The sequence below is a fragment of the Aedes albopictus genome, chromosome 2 (assembly GCF_035046485.1).
Source record: "Aedes albopictus strain Foshan chromosome 2, AalbF5, whole genome shotgun sequence".
Classification (NCBI taxonomy): Eukaryota; Metazoa; Arthropoda; class Insecta; order Diptera; family Culicidae; genus Aedes; species Aedes albopictus.
Genome location: NC_085137.1, coordinates 315,912,290 through 315,932,775, shown reverse-complemented (window position 1 = coordinate 315,932,775; position 20,486 = coordinate 315,912,290). Strand labels below are relative to the sequence as shown.

Below are 20,486 nucleotides of genomic sequence, written 5' to 3'. Positions count from 1 at the left end.
CCGAAACGCAATCAGCTCACCTTATTTTGATTTATGTAACTCGAACCACGGTTTCTCCTTTCCTTCTCCAACAGACGGACGCACGAGTGGCTCCCTATCATTGTGGACCCTTTTTGGAAGTCTCAAGCGTGATAAGCTCGGAAGCAAGTGGAACAAGAGTGACATTACGTGTGCAGTTGGAAGCAGAGTGGAAGATCTCATTTTGACAGTTCTGGCAGTGTGTCCTTGAGTAGCAGGAACGAAAAGAAACCAGTTTCACCGCCAGGGCCATGATGGATCCCGATGAAAGTGATCTGATCGATAAGTTGATTTCCCCAACGGGGTCATTTGGCACCGGTGCCCAGCAGAAGGTCATCGTGCAACGGAACTCGCCGATTCTGTTCCCTGGCGGGACACCGTTGACAATCAACGCTACGAGTTCGCTGTTGGTACCGAATTCGGTACCACTGACAGTGACGCCTCAACAACTGACATTTGCCACGGCCCCGACCGGAGTCGACGCTGGGGGAACGCTCACGATGACTTCGAGTGGAGGCGGAGGAGCCGGAGTGGATTCCACTTCAGTAATTGTGCTCAACAAGGACACCCCACTTCCACCGGGAGCATTCCCCATTAACGTCGTGGCAGCCGATCCGCAACAACATCATCATCAGGCCCAGTTTGTTCATGGTGGCACCATGCAGAAGGTTATCGTCGCCGCGGCTAATCCCGGAACGAGCGGAACCGCGTCTGGCCACGCCGGGGTGCAGATACTGTCCACCGGGACCATGAAGACCTTTCAGCAGAAGGTAAGTCTCTCTGAACCTTTCTTTGTTTATTCTTGTGAATCCAGTTAGAAGGTTTCCGAAAATGATTGCTTGTACCACCATTCCTGTGTGCATGTATTTAATTATTAAGTGTGAATGCACATCAACAAACAACAACTCTCCAAAATATGTTGTCTCTCAGAGTGCATAAACCCGAACGGACCCATTCAGCGTTCATTTCATTCATTACGGGTTTTATTTTTATACACCGTGCATCATGCACGAGGTGGGTCGAACAAAAATGCAAAACACAATGCTTTTCTATAAGTTTCCACTAATTTGCTACAACTGGCCAGGTTTATCTGGGGAAGCGTAGTGAGTAATTCTTGCTGCGACTTGCCCACTATTTACTTCTGGTTTAGGTGGCGATTTTAAGAAAGTTCTGAAAAAGTAAAGATAATGTATTTGGTTACTCAAGTTGATGGAACCACAACAATGTTTGCTGTAAGAGACAAACCAGCCAAGGGCTGGAAGTCTCTATAACACAGACAAATCAATCAACAATATTTACAAACCCCTCTATTTTAGTCAATTTAAACTGTAATAACTTAAAAGTTTATTCAAAGATCTCCTCAAAATGAAACATTGTTGAAAAGCGGAAAGATATGACTACTATTTACAGCCTTTTACAGTCGTTTACATACATGTTTACATAAGTTGTTTATTTAAAATCTGAACCTTCCAATTAACAGTTGAAAGTTTCAGCACAAACAAGCAGACTTAGGGGATAGGATAAGGACATAATGGACACCCTAAGCAAATGAGTTCTAGGTAGATTTTCTTTACTGTGATGAAATAATAAATTGTAAATCGTGTGTCTTTTCGGATTGGAAGACAAGGTACGGGGCGAAATGGACACCTATCGGGGCATAATGAATTCATTTGGCCCCAAATCGACTACGACATCGAAATTGCTATTATGAGTTAATCCTGATCGTAAATAAAATACTTCATCTATTGTCAAATCCAAGTATATATGCAGATAAGGTAATGCGTTGCTTGTTGCTATTTTCACTATAAAGACACTCAAATCCTCGCAATGCCTTATTTTCCGCTGCTACAAAATTACAAGAACTCCACCAAATGAAAAATATATATTAATTTTAAAGATATTTTGGTTATTTTGAAGTGATGCTAATGGTTCCATTGAAAAATAGAACCACAGACAAACAGACGTCTCACCCTTCTGTTTTTAATGGTTGCCAAATCCATTGAAATTAAGAAGTGCATCAAATCAATTTGGTGTTTTCGACTATTTGCAAACATCAAAAAATCATAACTACTCTAAAATTCATCGTGGCGTTAATCTGCCCCCTCCAGAAAAATCCATTCTGGAAAAAAAATCATGTGATTATGGCAATAAATCTGGAGTATAAAAAATCTATATCAGCATGGCCATGCCCCCCTAGACCAATGACCCAGTTACGCTTATGTAGATGCCAAATTACTATTTATGCTTTGATCAGGGCTAACAAATACCCAGTGGTTGTTAGTAATCCCAAGAAGATCGATGTAAGCTTATTATTAAACAGAAAACAAGTTGGTGTCTTGTACCATTTGGGCAAGTGTAGCAATTTTGGGCACTTGTCGTTATAACTAAGTCACGTTCAAATCAATTGATTTGGATTTTTGTATAGATACTGTACGTAACTCACAGTGTGCCAAGAAATAAGTTATTAAGTACATATACAATAGGACAGATCGGTGAAGTACTAGATTTGTAGTAATGAGCTGAATTTTAGTATGGTAAGAAGGTCAATTCTCCGTTTCTGCAATGAAATGGTACAAAAAGCGTGGGTATTATGATTTCTTGCCTAATTTGATGCTGTTTGAGCAAAACTTTGGGCAACAGTTTTTTTGTTTTCTCCATTTCTTGCAACATAAACAACATATATGTTATCCAAAGTTTTGCTCAAACATCATCAATTTAGGTAAGGAATCATAATACCCACGCGTTTTGTACCATTTCATTGCAGAAACGGTGAATTGACCTTCTCACCATACAAAAATTCAGCTCATTACTACAAATCTAGTACTACACCGAACGTGCCCCATTGACCTAGTTATAACAGCAAGTGCCCAAAAGAGATACACCTTCTAAAATATTACAAGACCCTAGGTGGCAATATATTTGCCACTGCCTAATAAAGGGTTTACAAATAAGCTGGTACGCAGATCCAACTGAAAAACTTCAGAAAAGTCTTAATACCTACATAGTTCAATGGGGCACGTTCGGTGTAGTACTAGATTTGTAGTAATGAGCTGAATTTTAGTATAATGTGAAGGTCAATGGGACACGTTCGGTGTAGTATTAGATTTGTAGTAATGAGCTAAATTTTAGTATGGTGAGAAGGTCGATTCTCCGTTTCTGCAATGAAAAGGTGCAAAAAGCGTGGGTATTATGATTCTTTGCCTAATTTGATGCTGTTTGAGCAAAACTTTGGCTAACTGTGTTGTTTATGTTGCAAGAAATGGAGAAAACAACAACACTGTTGTCCAAAGTTTTGCTCAAACAGCACCAAATTAGGCAAGGAATCATAATGGGGCACGTTCGGTGTAGTACTAGATTTGTAGTAATGAGCTGAATTTTTGTATGGTGAGAAGGTCAATTCTCCGTTTCTGCAATGAAATGGGGTATTAAGCGTGGGTATTATGATTCCTTGGCTAATTTGATGCTGTTTGAGCAAAACTTTGGATAACTATATTGTTTATGTTGAAAGAAATGGAGAAAACAACAACACTATTGCCCAAAGTTTTGCTCAAACAGCATCAAATTAGGCAAGGAATCATAATACCCACGCTTTTTGTACCATTTCACTGCAGAAACGGAGAATTGGCCTTCTCACCATACTAAAATTCAGCTCATTACTACAAATCTAGTACTTCACCGATCTGTCCTATACCCACGCTTTTTGCACCATTTCATTGCAGAAACGGTGAATTGACCTTCTCACCATACTAAAATTCAGCTCATTACTACAAATCTAGTTCTTCACCGTTCTGTCCTATTGATCTTCTCACCATACAAAAATTCAGCTCATTACTACAAATCTAGTACTACACCGAACGTGCCCCATTGCCTCATATTATCCGTTGTATTGTGAAGGATTTTTTTTATTGCCGCATACTGTATTCCAACTATGACGTTGCTCAGCCACAGTCAACGGCTTATCGATGCTAGGTGTTTAATAGAGACTGTCACGTTGTTGTCGCTGTTTTCTCGCTGGGTAGTTCTTTTTTACCGCGGCGCTGCCATGAATCGTCGTAGTCGTCGTCGTCGTCACTAGAGAATTTTCTTAGACCGCAACACAAATTGCTAATTCTGCTCTCTGGGTTGTTTTGTTTTCATGTTCGGTAAGTAAACAAAATTCGTTTTTATATATTGGTACCCACCGCTTTACTAATGGGGCGCAGGACGCACGATGCATTGTAAATTTCTCTGTTCGGCAAAAAAATGCTCGCATTTGAGATAAGAAATCAATGAACTTGATGTTTTGTTTTCTCTCTGCGGCTGTGGTAGAGCTACTAGCATGCATCTTAGTTAGAACTTTTTTTCGGTGAAAATTATGACTGGATCAGCACTTTACTTTTGATCAAATTATTGGTTTCTTCTTGACATTACCTGCTTAGAACACGATGGCCTAGGACCCAGATTTACGAGGAAGTGTGCATTCAGCGCCTCCAAATGATGCTTAGATAAATATGGACTTCTTTAAAGTTGAGGGTATCCAGATAGCCTAGTGGAGGCTATGGCGGGTTCGTTTCCCATACCGTTCGGGAAAATTTTCTCGATTCCCTGGTCATAAAGTATCATTGGTCTTGCCACACAATGTACAAATTCATGCAATGGCAGACAAAGAAAGTCCTTCAATTAATAACTGTGGGAGAGGACTGATCGGTGAAGTACTTGATTTGTAGTAATGAGCTGAATTTTAGTATGATGAGAAGGTAAATTCTCCGTTTCTGCAATGAAATGGTGCAAAAAGCGTGAGTAATATGACTCCTTGCCTAATTTGATGCTGTTTGAGCAAAATTTTGGGCAACAGTGTTGTTGTTTTCTCCATTTCATGCGATTGAAATTTGGATGCATATGTATTTCGCACCGTAAAGCACTATTTGCAATTGGAATAGCAAAACTAGCATCTAAATTTGCTTTCAATCGCAAGGTTCTTTCATTTATAGTGCACTGTATCAAAAATTAAATTGATTTTGCATCAAACCAATGGATTATATCGATATTCGGGTTTGGGAGTCCCTTATGGTTGATTTACTTCTGAATGCTGACATATTTGAGGCGTCGAAGCTTGAATAACTAAATACATTGATTTTAAATATTATTATCAAATGCTAAACCTACAAATTAACAATACGGCCAAACCAACAACAAAGCGATCTGATCGCATAAAATGGATATCAATTTAGACCAATCAGCAACTGGTCTCCGTTTGACAGCAAATTGGTCTCAAATTGGCTAACTACGTGACGCATCCTATCCTAGGGTTGTTGATACCTATGCTGTCTATATATGTTAAGTGGCAGCTTTAGCCCCATGGCAGTTACCCTTTTTCAACCACTTCCGTTTTACGAACCATAATTTAAATTCAAAATGCCATCAGTAATCTCACGCTCCCATATTCATCTTATTCTAAAACAAGCGATTACGGCACCGATTGATTCCGTTCTTTTTGTTTTCATGGGTGCTCACTTCTAACAAAAAGTACAAAAATTAGAAACAAAACAGCGCTTCAATCCTTTGTTTTTCGTAGGATGAAAATGGGAGCCACATGCTTAATAAGGAAGCCAATACCCTATCAAGCAAATATTGTTCAATTGCTCTCAACACTTTGAACTGGATGACATGGTGGAATTGTTCAGCAATGAAGTTCGTCGGATTATTGAGCGGCGTGTTCCACTTCAGCGTCCTCCGTTGGAGCCACCCTGGACAAACCGATATCTTCGTAAGTTGAAGCGGCGAAGAAGGTCAGCACTTCGGAAATATAGGCGTAACCGTTCTACACAGCTGAAATGTTGCTTCGTGGTTGCCAGTAACAAGTACACTAGCTACAATCGTCTTTCATACGCTCGATATGTTGACCGCGTTCAGAGGAATCTCCGACTACACCCGAAACGTTTTTGGTCCTTTGTGAAGTCTAAGCGCAAGGAAGATGGACTACCGACTGTAATGCACTATGGGGATTCTTCTGTGGAGACTGCTGCTGAAAAATGTTACCTCTTTGCGCAACACTTCAAGGCTGCCTTCTCGAGTGTCGATGTTACACCTGCACTGGTCGCTGAAGCAATTCGTGATACTCCATCGGACGTAATCGATTTCGGTGTATTTGATGTTAATGACGAACATGTTATCGGGGCTATCCGAAAGCTGAAATACTCTACATCACCCGGACCTGATGGCATCCCGTCATCTTTATTGAAAAGGTGTTCCGCTGCCTTTTTAACGCCGCTGATGAAGCTGTTCAACCGTTCACTACAGCAAGGAATCTTTCCGACCAGTTGGAAGACTTCCTTCCTTTCACCTGTCTTCAAGAAGGGCGACAAGCGGCATATAGCCAACTATAGAGGGATAACATCTTTAACTGCATGCTCGAAAGTATTTGAGATTATCGTGAAAAACTTGCTTTTCGAATCTTGCAAGAACTACATTTCCACGGCTTAACATGGCTTTTTCCCGAAACGATCAGTGGCTACTAATCTCGTCGAATTCACTTCACTCTGTATTCGTTCAATGGATGCTGGAAAACAAGTGGACGTGATATATCCAGCTTTTTACGCTAGCCATAAAGCAACAAGGGGTGAATCGATTTTGACATTTCTTGCCGACAGATTTTATAGTAAGATCTGAGTAGGCAAAAAATGTAGGTTGTTGATTCAACTGTCAAAAATTTTCACTATTGTTTACTGCAGTTTACAGCTAGGTTTACGGCTAACCGTTTTCAATTATAATTTACACAAAAATCCCATTTGTAACAACTTTCTTCTAATTTTAGGCACTCGAATGGAAAGATCAACGCTTTTATTGGCAGTGATTATTAAAAAAAAGTCATTCAGCTTTGAAAGTATTCATACTTTCTGTACAATGCGCATAATTTGTTTATTCGGAAACTTTTTACACCCGGACAGAAAGTGGACCGCAATTTCGCCTCAGCGCAAAATCAAATTACCTTTAATGTGATTCATTTGTCCACTCAACAAAACCAAAGTTTTAGTCTCCCAAGGAAAGACTGAAAGATTTATTATGCCCTAAAATCCGCCGTATGTTGTTTATATATCAATCACACTCGACATCTCTATCCTAAATTTATTTAAAAGACCATTAAAACGTCGCAGTTCTTTACTTTGCTTTTTCTATATTTAATTACATATTTAGCTGTGTGTAAAGATAGAATACTGCGAAAATGACGGCTATGACAGTTTCTTGACCTCAGGGGGACAGGGGCTAATTGAAGTCATTGTAGTATGTTGTACAAGAAGATGTGTAATGTAAAAAATAGACTTATCGTTGAAAAGAGTTGCATGAGATGTAATCTCCTCTACACATAATTTTGTCGTTTTGACAGCTAATGTAAGCGTAAATGTCGGATTAGTTTCAATGTTATGGGTAGTGTAGTCAGCGGGACCGTGAAGGGTCCTGAGTGATCAGATGACACTCATACTAGGCCCAAATCTAGACATACTCAGGGTTAGATACAGTTCAATGAGAGCCAGTCATGCTTGCCATGCATTCATCAACATAATCCAACTACTAACATCGCTGTCTGGATTTCACAGCTTGTCCACTTTTAGGCCTGGTGGACTTTTGCACTCCTTTGACAAAAGACACATCTTTCTACTCTTTTCTAATGGTTGACACGTATTACAGTAAGATTTTAGCTGATTTTTTTTTATTGGTCCATTGGTTCAATTAGTTGATATCACACGGTGTTTGCATGTTCGGCAGTAACAACCTAAAAAGAAATTTTCTAAGGATTAAATAGAAAATATCAAAGTTATTGCTACTAAATTTTAATTGTCTGAAAACCAGAATTGAAACACTTGACGTTTCATCATCAACAACCAAATTTTCAACACTGACGAGCTTGCTTCGATCCAACCATAATAAAATTATAGTGTCGGCAAGAATTGTCACAGAGAGGTGATTCAAATTTTATGGAACGCCAGCGTAAAAAGCTGGATACGGATTTCAAATCAGCGTTTGATCGTGTGAACCATTGCATACTGCTCAACAAGCTCAGAAAACTTGGAATGTCAGATGGTTTTGTCCGATGGTTTAACTCGTATCTGTCTGGTCGGTCTATGAAAGTGCGTATCGGCTTGGATCATTCGGAGTCTATTACCATTCCCTCTGGAGTACCACAGGGGAGCAACATCGGACCGCTTTTATTTTCGCTGTTCATCAACGACGTAGCGTATGTACTGCCCCGTGGCGAACGCATTTTCTATGCGGACGACGTGAAGATTTTCATCGTGATCACCTGCATTGAAGACTGTGTGGCATTACAGGCAGCGTTAAGCTCTTTTGAATGCTGGAGCAGGCGTAATGGTTTAGAACTCTGCGTGGGAAAATGCATTGCTATAACGTTTTGCAGAAAAAGGAATCCAATTCTATTTGACTACTCCTTATCAGGTGAAACGCTGGAACGTAGAAATGAAATTAAGGATCTTGGAGTGATTCTGGATACGGAGATGACTTTCAGGCCTCACTACGATGATGTGCTTTCTAGAGCAAATAAACAGCTGGGCTCCATGTTTAAGATCGCTGATGGCTTTCGTGATCCTTTATGCCTTAAATCGCTATACTGCGCTTTAGTTCGTTCCATTCTGGAATCAGCAGTAGTAGTTTGGTGCCCATATAGTCAGAATTGGATCGACCGTTTCGAGGCTGTGCAACGAAAATTTGTGCGATTAGCGCTTCGGAGTCTACCCTGGCGTGACGCTGTTCATCTTCCGCCGTATGAGCATCGGTGTATGCTGTTAGGCTTGGAAACTTTAGCGAGTAGGAGGTCGTCAATGCAATCCAATAGGAAGCAATCAGTGAAGTACTAGATTGAAAGTAGTGAGCTGGATTTTTGTATGGTGAGATGATCAATTCTCCGTTTCTGCAATGAAATAGTACAAACAGCGTGGGTTGTATGATTTCTTGCCTAATTTGATGCTGTTTGAGCAAAACTTTGGTTAACTGTGTTGTTGTATTATTTATTTCTTACAACTTCAACAACACAGTTAACCAAACTTTTGCTCAAACAGCATCAAATTAGGCAAGAAATCATATAACCCACGCTGTTTGTACCATTTCATTGCAGAAACGGAGAATTGATCATCTCACCATACAAAAATCCAGCTCACTACTTTCAATCTAGTACTTCACTGATTGCTTCCTATTTCATTGGGAAACTTTTGAACGGTGAGATTGATGCTCCTTCTTTACTGTCAGAGCTCCGAATATATGTTCCAGAACGACCACTACGGCGCCGCAATTTCCTGCATTTGGATCCACGTAATAGTCGATACGGACAACATGATCCCATTAGGTTTATGATTTTAAATTTTAACAATGTATTTGTACAGTTCGACTTTCATTGATGTATTTCGTTTTTTGTTTGTTCTTTTATAATGTTAGCATTAGTTAGATAAGTTGTGCCGTATATGTAATTAATTGTAATGGTTTGTCATGTACTACTTCAAAAGATGCGGGTTTTTATGCCTGGTTAAGGCTTTTCTCAGCCACACTTCATTGAGATCCAAGTAGATCAGATGAAGAGAAAAAATAAATAAAAAAAATAAAAACAAAATGTCTCGAAAATCAGACTATTTATCATTGAAAACGAAAAAGGTTTGAAAAATGGTAGAGAACCCCACCTTACCCTAGATACGTGTTGTTTATTAATAAGCAACACTAAGTAACGCGCTAAGAAAAAAAAATGCTATCGTGGTAAAATTTGTTATTCCTGAGTTAGGTTAGGGTAAGAAATTATAATTTGAACTTGTCAAATTGTAATCTCAATTTAGACCATTTGGAAATTCAATAAAATGACTTCCTTTTTGAGCAAATATTATCCCGAAAAAGGTGGTAGACAGCTTTTCTGAATATAGCCTGGTAACATTGACTTTTAAAAGCCTTGAATAAAGCGTATTTTTTTTTTTTTTTTATAGGTTTCTAGCTGCACTCTGAATAGAGTTGAAACCTCTACACTAGACCCGAAGATAGAAAAGAGTACGGAATCTTTCAGAAGCAGTTTGCCAGCCGTACGCGGAAAATGATATCCATTAAGACACTGTTGCAACTGGCTCAGAAAGATACGGTAGAAGATTGGAAAGTTTTCAATTGGTCAGTCATTCAGGATTTGCCTATGTAGTGTTATGCTCACACGGTTTGTGTTTGTCTCCTTGTTTGATTTTGTGGTATGGTTAAATATGTTTTTCTCCTCGTAAAGTAAGTTGTCGTATGTTGTTTTTTTTTTCATCGAATCAATCGAACCCTGTATGTTAAAATATAGTCGATCCTGTGTCAAATTGTTTTCTTGATTTCGCTAATCGTTTTCTACTTGTGTTCATCTCTTGTGCCCTTAAATTGTCATCGGTCCAAAATCCACAGAAACATGTAACTGAACTTCTGAACATCTAAGAGATAATCAAAAATACGCCAAGTTGGTCAGTTAATTGCAATAAAATTTTAAAATAATAAAGATTTCATGTCAACTTTCATCCCGCTACAAATACTATTAAAAATATTCAAATTCGTTCAATTGTCCTATCGATCCTACCTATATCCTACCATGTCATTTTCTCAAGCGTAGCCTAGAAATGACAACCTAGTCATACACAAGTAGCGTTGTTCAGTTAATATAAAGCAGTCAGTTTTTGTCCAATATGTCACGTCGAACGCATTGACGTCAACAATGCGTTTAAGTGTTCGCACGTTAGCTTCGAATCTATCAGCACAATTAAGTGCTGCAAATCTCCTTCCCACTATTGATTCTTCGGTGGATTTTTATTGCTTTATTTAAAGAAAATATGACCAACTAACATTGTAAAAATTCGAAAAAACGACTATGACATTAATAAATTACTATGTAATAAAAATCAACCGATAAACGTGGGAAATAGAGCTCAAACAACATTTTGAAGTCAGCTGGCTGTTAAAGGTTCCAAAACCTGTCACAAATCCTATAATACTTTTATTGGGATTTGTAACGATCATCAAAACCTTCTCAAATCCAACCGACTTGGAACTATTGCTTGGGAATAGACTCTACTGAGCCCCGGCGGTTCCTCCGTGTTTATCGAGCATGTCTGATGCATATGATCAGCCATACTCCATCTGCAGCAGCCGGTTCGTGATGAACCGTTGGAGGCGCATTAAAGTGTTAAAAAGGTGATATGTTTCACTAAAGAACACTACATTACAATAATCAAAATGAAACTCCTTCACTTTAATACCGTCAACCCCTGCGAACTTGGCCAGGGCCTTGAATAAAGCGTATTTTCATCTAAAATAGGCAATTGAATAATCCCTAGGGGTATTCATTTTCTATTTAGATAAAAGATTGCCTTGATGATTGCGAAGTTAAATCAGTTTAATCAGTTGACACTGTTTAGTTAATCCCCTAACTGATTTCACCCAAATTTGGTTCAACTAATAATTATTCACACTATTATGGAATACCAATAAATAGTTTATCAATAACAAAATATACAAACATAGCAAAATACGTTGTTATACACATGAAGTATGGGAAAAGCCATGGGGAGCGACACTAGTTTTGCCAAGCCAAATAACCTAAAAAAAAAGCTGAAAAAAGCCCAAAACAGTAGCTAAAACCCGCAAAAGTTTTGAGGGTTTTTTCGATTTTTTTTTGCTTTTTTTGGGGTTTTCGTCTTGGCAAAACTAGTGTCGCTCCCCCGGGAAAAGAAGAATATTGTGGAGCGGACCTGGTGTGATGGTCAGAACACTTGACTATCACGCCGAGGACCTGGGATCGAAACCCACTCCCGACAAACTCGCAAACTGTGAGTTCTTCCTTCGGAAGGGAAGTAAAGAGTGGGTCCCGAGATGAACTAGCCTAGGGCTAAAAATCTCGTTAATACAGATAAAAAAAGTAGAATAACATCTCAATGACATAATATACAATCATAAGTTAGTTTATTATAGATGAGATTTTCAAGCATTTTTCTATGCTATGCTTTGACAACTACATACCTGCTCAAGATGCCAATTCCAGTTTAGTTTGCTGTCAAGATGTATTCCAGGATACTTGACTCTATCTGAAAGTCCCAAATGATGATGTCCAAATTTATGTTGGTAATTGAAAATTTTCTTCTTCGCGTAAACCGCACGATCGTGGTTTTAGAAGGATTTACATTTAAACCTTCTTTATCGCACCACGAAGAGACTGAGTTTAGGACAGTTTGCATTCTGTAAGTGGTAATATAGTCATATTTACCACGGACTAATATGACAATATCATCAGTGTAGCCAATTATTTCAAAGCCCTCCGCTTCCAGTTTTTTTAGAAGATCAACTATCAAAGACCACAATGGGGCACGTTCGGTGTAGTACTAGATTTGTAGTAATGAGCTGAATTTTAGTATGGTGAGAAGGTCAATTCTCCGTTTCTGCAATGAAATGGTGCAAAAAGTGTGGGTATTATGATTCCTTGCCTAATTTGATGCTGTTTGAGCAAAACTTTGGATAACTCTTTTGTTTATGTTGCAAGAAATCGAGAAAACAACAACACTGTTGCTCAAAGTTTTGCTCAAACAGCATCAAATTAGGCAAGGAATCATAATACCCACGCTTTTAGCACCAATTCATTGCAGAAACGGAGAATTGGCTTTCTCACCATACTGAAATTCAGCTCATTACTTCAAATCTAGTACCTCACCGATCTGTCCTATAGAGATGATAGCACGCCTCCTTGAGGGCACTGCTCTAACACTAATAGATGAGCCGGTTTGACGAAGGTTTGACGAAATCTCTCTTTTGATAACATCTTCTCTATTCAATCAAGAATACATCAGTCAACGCCACAGATGCAGCTTACCCATCTATTTAAAATCCTCTAACATTGGATTGATTTTCTGAATGTATATAAGAATTACTAGTAGCACTGCTTTTTCTTGAAATTCATCCCAACATCTTACGGTGTCTGCTTTATTACCTAAAATATGTTTATTAGAAAGCGAAATGCAAAAATGTTTTTCAAGAGCCTTGGTTGAACCTCAAGTTTACAATTCCGTTTTTATTTATGAATATTTAAAGTTCGGTTGGAATATTTGTTGTTCAATTTGTTGATGTATGACTGAAAACAGCCTTAATTCTTTAGCCTGCTTCAGAGTCTGAATAATTGCTGTACAAATGATGCTTTTCATCGTAGACCATATTCAAATATTGTATCATGTAAGAACTTTTCAATGGATAAATATTGTTTTATTCAAATCTTATTCAAACTGTATGAACTTTAACAAAAGTACACGTGGACAAAATAAATTTCTTCCGCTACCTTGATCATATTTGGATTCATTTCATGCTGCGCTGTTCAGGATTTCACTGCTACTTCCGCGTTTCAATCACATACTTCCGCCTTTATATCAACACATTTCGGCTAGAGGTATAAGGCCATTTCTTGAGATCGGCACAACAGTTGAATTTCCTATCACTCCGTTTTTTTATATGCGATGTTTTTTCCCTTATAAAAAAAGTTGTCAGACTATTCTCCAACAATATCTGAAAATAACTCCTACGACTTTCACATTCTTCGCGGACACATTGAATTTAGAAAATTTGAAAAGTAAATCAACTAAGATGTCGCCTTATTTCAGGTTTAACAATGAACGTATTTTATTTACACTCAGCCAACATGCAATTATTTTAGATGTTAAATAGGATAACAAAGTAGATGCAATATGCTACACGCAGTTTAATGTAAGCATGTGAGCAAGTTTCATCCACTTTGTCATAGGTTCTCGTATCTGAAATCGTCTTACTTCAATCAGAGTGTGATATACTGTTGATTAAACTGGTACTTATAAGTAGGCAGCTTCGCAGAGCGTTTAAAAAAAGACGCGTGTTCTAATCCGTAGTCCGATATCAACTGATTTTATTCATCTGTTCAATAACAATGGTGAGGACAAAGCCAGCCTGTAAACAAGACCAGAACAGTACAGTGGTTTATACATACATATTTGCGCAAAAACAATTAACCTGAAATGAGAAGCTGTTCGCCCTAATGCAACGATGGTGTCAAATTTCGAGATGTAACGGCCATCGGCATTACTCTCCAGTGATTCTGGCCGTACACATGAAATGCCCAATTAGTTGCATTCGAAGAAAGCAAACGTTCAATGCTGATTACATACCTAGCAACGTTGCCTTCAGGGAGAATGTAATTTGTCACAATTTACTAACCTGTTTTTTTTTTCTATGAGGGATGTTAATTGCGTCAACAAATTTAACTTTTACAGAAATAATGATAAAAAGCCATCACCAGTGCAGAACTTACAATGACGTACGGTTTCTCTCAACCCTCTAATACTATTTTTTTTATGTATCTTAATATCTCTTGTCGGTGTCCAAAATCGATTTAAATATGTTTTGGGAGGTGATTCTTTCTAATTCAAGATATTGTGAATTTGGATTTTTGATTTTTCAAACTTTTACTTTTGAACATTCTTACATTTTTATATTTTCCTGAAAGCCTACTTGGGACACCAATTTAATTTATTTCGCCGAGGTCAGCAATATAAATTGCCGAGAATCCAACAGCATGATTCTGGAGGTTAACCCTTCTTCGAATGTTCTCAACCGTGATTGCTTCCAAGACTTCTCCAACTCCACTATAGTTTTTGATCTGTCCATGTTGCAAGAAATCCGTTGAATTCCAGATCCGCTCCGATCGGAGCACATTCCAAAAATTTTTGCAAGCAAGTTTGGTCAAGTCAGTAGCGACAGAAGGTTTTTCACTGATCACTGATGGGTCAAAAACAAATGATTCCACTGGATTTGGTGTATTTAATGAGATTCATAGCGCCGCCCATAAACTTCAAAGTCCTTGCTCAGTATATGTCGCAGAATTGGCGGCTATCCCGACTAGAAAAATATATCAAGTTTATAAGACATGTTATGATGATATGCAATTTTTCTATAACTTATTTTGTTATAAACTAGATGCAGGACTAACTAAAACTTTAACAAAAAGTACACCGGTCTAATCAAAATAATAACCTATTTTGTTATAATCAGAACAAAATTATAACACAATATGATATAAATTTTAGCTTCAAGAAAACTAGTTTCTATCATATTTTGATACAATTGTGTAAAATGATGTTCTGTATGTCAAAGAATCAGAACTAAATTATTTCACAATGAGTTATTGAAAAACATTTATAACATAATATGATACAATTGAGTTATAACATTTTTAAACACCAATGATGTTGAACATAATTATATCACAATGAGTTCATGGTTTGTTATAATTATGTTATATTTTTGTTAAAATCTTTTAGTCGGGATACACTACGCATTAGAGCGAATTGCCTCTCTTCCCTCTGATCAATATTTCATTTTTACGGATAGTCTCAGCTCAATTGAGGCTATTCGTTCAATGAGGCCGGTGAAGCACTCCCCGTATTTCCTGAGCGAAATTCGATCAATTCTGAGTGCTTTATCGTATCAAGCATATAACATCACCTTGGTTTGGGTTCCTTCACATTGCTCGATCCCGGGCAACGAGAAAGCGGATTCACTCGCCAAGGCGGGTGCTATGGAAGGCGACATTTATGACCGTCATATCGCCTTCAATGATTTTTTTTGATCGCTCGTCAGCATGCCTTGGTCAGTTGGAAACAAAAATGGGATGCAGGGGAATTGGGCAAGTGGTTACATTCAATTCTCCCACAGGTATCGAAGACGGCGTGGTTCAAGGGGTTGGACATGGGTCGAGATTTTATCAAGATAATGTGTCGACTTATGTCCAATCACTACTCTCTGGGCTCGCATTTCTATCGAATAGGGCTCACAGATAGCAATCGTTGTAGCTGTGGTGCAGGCTATCAAGATATCAACCATGTTGTGTGGGAATGCCCCGAATACGGTATTGCCAGATCCGATTTATGTGCATCCCTCAGGACCCGAGGGAAACCAGAAAAGGAAGACATTAGAGATGTGTTGGGCAAACTTGCTCTTGTGTACATGAAGCTTGTGTACGACTTCTTGAAACAAGCTGAAGTCTTCGTTTGATATCCCCGTCTTGTTTTTCCATTTATCCACCTCGTGCCTTTGATTGATACCCCAGTTTTGTTGTTCCGATTGTCAACCTCGTGTCCCTTCGAAAATCGTCTGTTTGTATCGTTACAGGTTGTTTGTCCACTCTACGTTTGACCAGTAGCAATAAGCCACATCATGCTGTCATGTGTCAACGAAAAGCCCTCATCACCCTATCCTTCCCTCAAATATTATTGTTACCCCTAACCTCGACCAAACCGCGGTTTTACGGTTCCGCGAAACTAACATAGTTTATAAGTCAAAAACATAAAACTGTAAAAAAACAACTGAATTCGGCTCCGTTATGCCTGTTGGCGCATGAGCCTAAAATGAATGATTAAGTAAAAAAAAGGCTGTAATTCAAGCGATGAAAACGGCTTCCTCCGTTTATCGTCCCTTCTTCAAAGATGGCACCGAGTTTCGAACAGCGCGTGTTGTTCTAAGTTTTTGACAGTTGCAGTTTACCGAAACTCAGCAACATAGATCGATTGCCGATTGGTATCGCAAAATATATTGCCGAGTTTCTGTAATTTACGTGAATCACTGAATTTCGGTAATTTAAACGTCACATTTTTAATGAACTGTCACTTTTAACGACATTCCAGCAAAAACTAGCATTACCGATTGAGCTCGTTATTTTAGTTTACCGAGACCAAATTTGGAGATTAAGTGTGTTGACTTCAAAATTGATATTACATGCCATTAGTACGAGAAAGTCTCACACTTCGAGTTCAACGTGTCTTACAAAACGCTTCCCGCTACTCCCCGCGGGGATATCCCGTTTAAATGCTCGTATATATATGCAGAACCGGTTAAGGAAAAATGCAACTGCCAAGAGCTGCCAAAATAATTGCGCCATGATGATATGTGTATAGTTAAATCGATATGATATGATAATTGATATGTGTATAGTTAAATTGTAGTAATGAGCTGAATTTTAAAATGATGAGAAGGTCAATTCTCCGTTTCTGCAATGAAATGGTGCAAAAAGCGTAGGTATTATGATTCCTTGCCTAATTTGATGCTGTTTGAGCAAAACTTTGGATAGCTATGCTGTTTATGTTGCAAGAAATGGAGAAAACAACAACACTGTTGCCCAAAGTTTTGCTCAAATAGCATTAAATTAGGCAAGGAATCATAATACCCAATCTTTTTGAACCATTTAATTGCAGAAACGGAGAATTGAATTGACCTTCTCACCATACCAAATTCAGCTCATTACTACAAATCTAGTACTTCCTCGATCTGTCCTATACATCCATGTAGGCTAAAACTAGCTGACTACTATGATTTGGTAATTTTTGTCAGATATTTCAAATCTGGAGTACTGTGCGTCAGTAGGCTTCTGCCTTGGTTTATGCACATTTTGATTAATAGTCTTAGCTTGAGTTCGAAAGATCTCGAGATTTCCTCTCACTCCATTTCTTCCAGGCGAAGTTTCTTCCCCCCGGAAGACAAGCTGTTGGGAAATCATTCAACACTATATTTGAAAATAATTCCTACGACTCCCGAATTCTTCGCGGAGACCTTGAATTTTTAAATTTAGAAAAGGTAATAAACTATGGTATCGCCTCGTTTCAGGTTCAATAATGCACGTAAGGTACACCGGGGCAAGTTGAAACGGGTGGGGCAAGATGAAACGCGAAGTTTTGAAATAGGGGAAATTGTGTATTTTCGGCAGTTTTGTTCTCTTCGTCATGAGGGATTTTTTGAAAGCTGTTGTACTCAGAGTTGGCCTCAAATCCTTCCCAACCAAGCTGAATTATATGCCCTAGTTTTAGGAAATTTGGCCAACAAAAACCCCCCATGACGAAGAGAACAAACCTGCCGAGAATACCCAATAATAGGGGGATTCACTTAACAGCGTAAACTGATTAAACGTCGCGATCACTAAGGCAATCTTTGATTATTTCATTCGCAAAATCATGAAACATTTCTAATAAGCAGAAAATCATGGCTTACGCAGCAATTGAATCTGTTTAGTGAGTACCCCTAATTTGATTTTTTTTTTTTCGCCAAAAGATTATTTGAACCAAAAACTTTGTGTTGTTATATTCAAGCTGTTTGCCATCATTGGATAACATCATGTTAACCCGCTGTTTCATCTTGCCCCACCCGTTTCAACTTGCCCCGGTGTATCTTATTTTTATTTTTTTTTTTCATTCACTGTTTGCATACTCAGCCAACATGCAATTATATTAGATGTTGAATAGGATAACAAAGTGGATGCAAAACGCTACACGCAATTAAATTGAAGCATGTTAGCAAATGACATTCACTTTATCATCCTAGGTAGATTATTTGAAATCGTCTCCCTCCAATCAGAGTATGATATACTGTTAATTAAACTGCAACTTATAAGTAGCAGCTTCGCACAGCGTTTAAAAAAACGCGTGTTCTAATCCGTAGCCAGATATCAACTGATTTTATTCATCTGTTCAATAGCAATGATAAAAACAAAGCCAACCTGTAAACAAGGCCAGAACAATACAGTGGGCTATATAAATATAAATTTTACATATCTGCGGATAAATAATTAACTTGAAATGTGATGCTGTTCCCCCAATGCAACGATGGTGTCGATTTTCAAGATGTAACGCCCACCATTACTCTTCAGTGTTTCTGGCCGTACAAATGAAATGCCCAATTAGTTGCATTCGAAAAAAAAAACAAACATTTCGTGTTGTTTACATACCCAGCAACGTTGCCTTCTGGCGAAATGTAATTTGTTATACACAAATCTGTCTATTTTCTATGAGGGATGTTAATTAGGTCAACAAAGTTCACTTTTCCAGGAATTGCCACTAGTTTTATTTTCGTGTTACTTGTTTTTTTTTTTAACTTGTAAATATGTCTCTAATTTAAACTAACATTCATAGTACTCTGAAGTAATAGAGCATCATGAGATCTCATCAGTCTCATACCTAAGGCCTACTTTCAGGGAATTTTGGGCAATAATCAACTAGAGCACATGTATAAACCCTTCTCTAACAGAGACATCAAAGTGTAAACGTCTCATATTAAAACAGATTAAAACCTGAACCTTTGCATTGAACCCTGAGGATTTGAAATTTCTAGGCAAAAATCAAGCTTGCTATGATAGCTACTAACGCTGCAAACAAAAAGGCAACCTGCATAAGAAAATACGATTTTACGATTGTCTATCAGTCACTGATAGACCTACAACTAAGAGACAAATTGTGAAACCTAGTCATCCTGGGTTCGGAAATTGTTGTCCACGAGGGTAACCAGACAAAATTTATGCTTTGTGTTGAAAATGTTTAATTGTGATGTCCTAGTTTATTACGCAATTTAAGTGTTCCACTATAAGATGTTACATTTTTAATGTTTCACTATATTTTATTATAAAATGATAATAAAAAGCCACCGCCAGTGCTGGAATTGTCATGTCGTACAATTCCTCTTAATAGTTATTATGATTTCCGTCTCAAACATCACAATCGTTTAAATTAGATGACTGTTATAACAGGGATGGGTTCATTGATTTGCAATGAGTTACATTCACTTGTTGTTAAATCGCTTCAGAAACATCGTAGCAAAGTTCAATGCATGGAACACATTTCTATTTCTGTTTTACTTGAAACTTTGTAGAACAATGTACTACCATACAATTCCATGTTTCTTTTACTTGAAACTTTGTAGAACAATATACTAGCGTAGCATCAATAATTAAGTCAACAAAAGGCAGCAAACGCAACTCTCCACTGCGGTAATGTAATTTATATTCACTACGTGGAAAGCTGCCTTCACAGATCGCTCTCGACTTTGGTATGCGTGTGCGATCCTAATGTTGTTCGGCAAACTTTCAGATAAAACTACAAAGTTAATCTTCGAATGAGTGTAATCAGTTTCGACAGGAAGTTTTAGATCTTACGCAGATAGCAGATAGCTACAAATATCTGCTATCAGATAAGATCGCGAACTGGCATGTTTCTGATGAGGAATCATTATCAGATCACAAACATATCAGGTTCGATTATAAAGCCGGATCAAATTTAATTGAAAGCTATAGAAAGCCAAAGAAAACTAACTGGGACCTCTACAGCTTTTATTTAATGAATGGAAATGCATATAAGGGTGAGCAGATCTTGTCTGTCACAGTTGGAAAATGCCTTTGATGAGATTATTGATAAAATGATTTTATCATATCATGCTAGCTGCCCAATCCGACAGAGGTCATCCCACAGGGATGTCCCTTGGTGGAATGATAAGCTGGCAGAATTGAGGAAGAAATCTAGACGGTTGTTCAATAGAGTAAAAGTTACACCTGATTGGGTTCAGTATAAACAAGCCCTTACAGAATACAACAGAGAATTGAGGCTAGCCAAACGGAAGGACTGGAGACGGGTATGTAAAGACAGCTTCGCAAACTTCCT

The 20,486-nt window shown here is 38.1% G+C and overlaps 1 protein-coding gene across 5 annotated transcripts in view; it reads left to right on the top strand.

Annotated features, from left to right (window-relative positions):
- LOC109412531 (lethal(3)malignant brain tumor-like protein 3) overlaps window positions 1-20,486 on the top strand; it is a 58,022-nt gene that overhangs the window by 11,557 nt on the left and 25,979 nt on the right. For 3 of the 5 annotated variants that reach the window (XM_029873294.2, XM_019686160.3, XM_029873295.2), the window contains exon 2: window positions 75-788. In XM_029873294.2, the coding sequence (XP_029729154.2) occupies window positions 270-788 (519 nt within the window). In that variant the 5' untranslated portion in view covers window positions 75-269. Of the gene's footprint in view, window positions 1-5; window positions 789-3,887; window positions 4,161-20,486 lie in introns of those variants that run through there. The other 2 variants (XM_062852307.1, XM_029873298.2) reach the window with 2 other exon arrangements.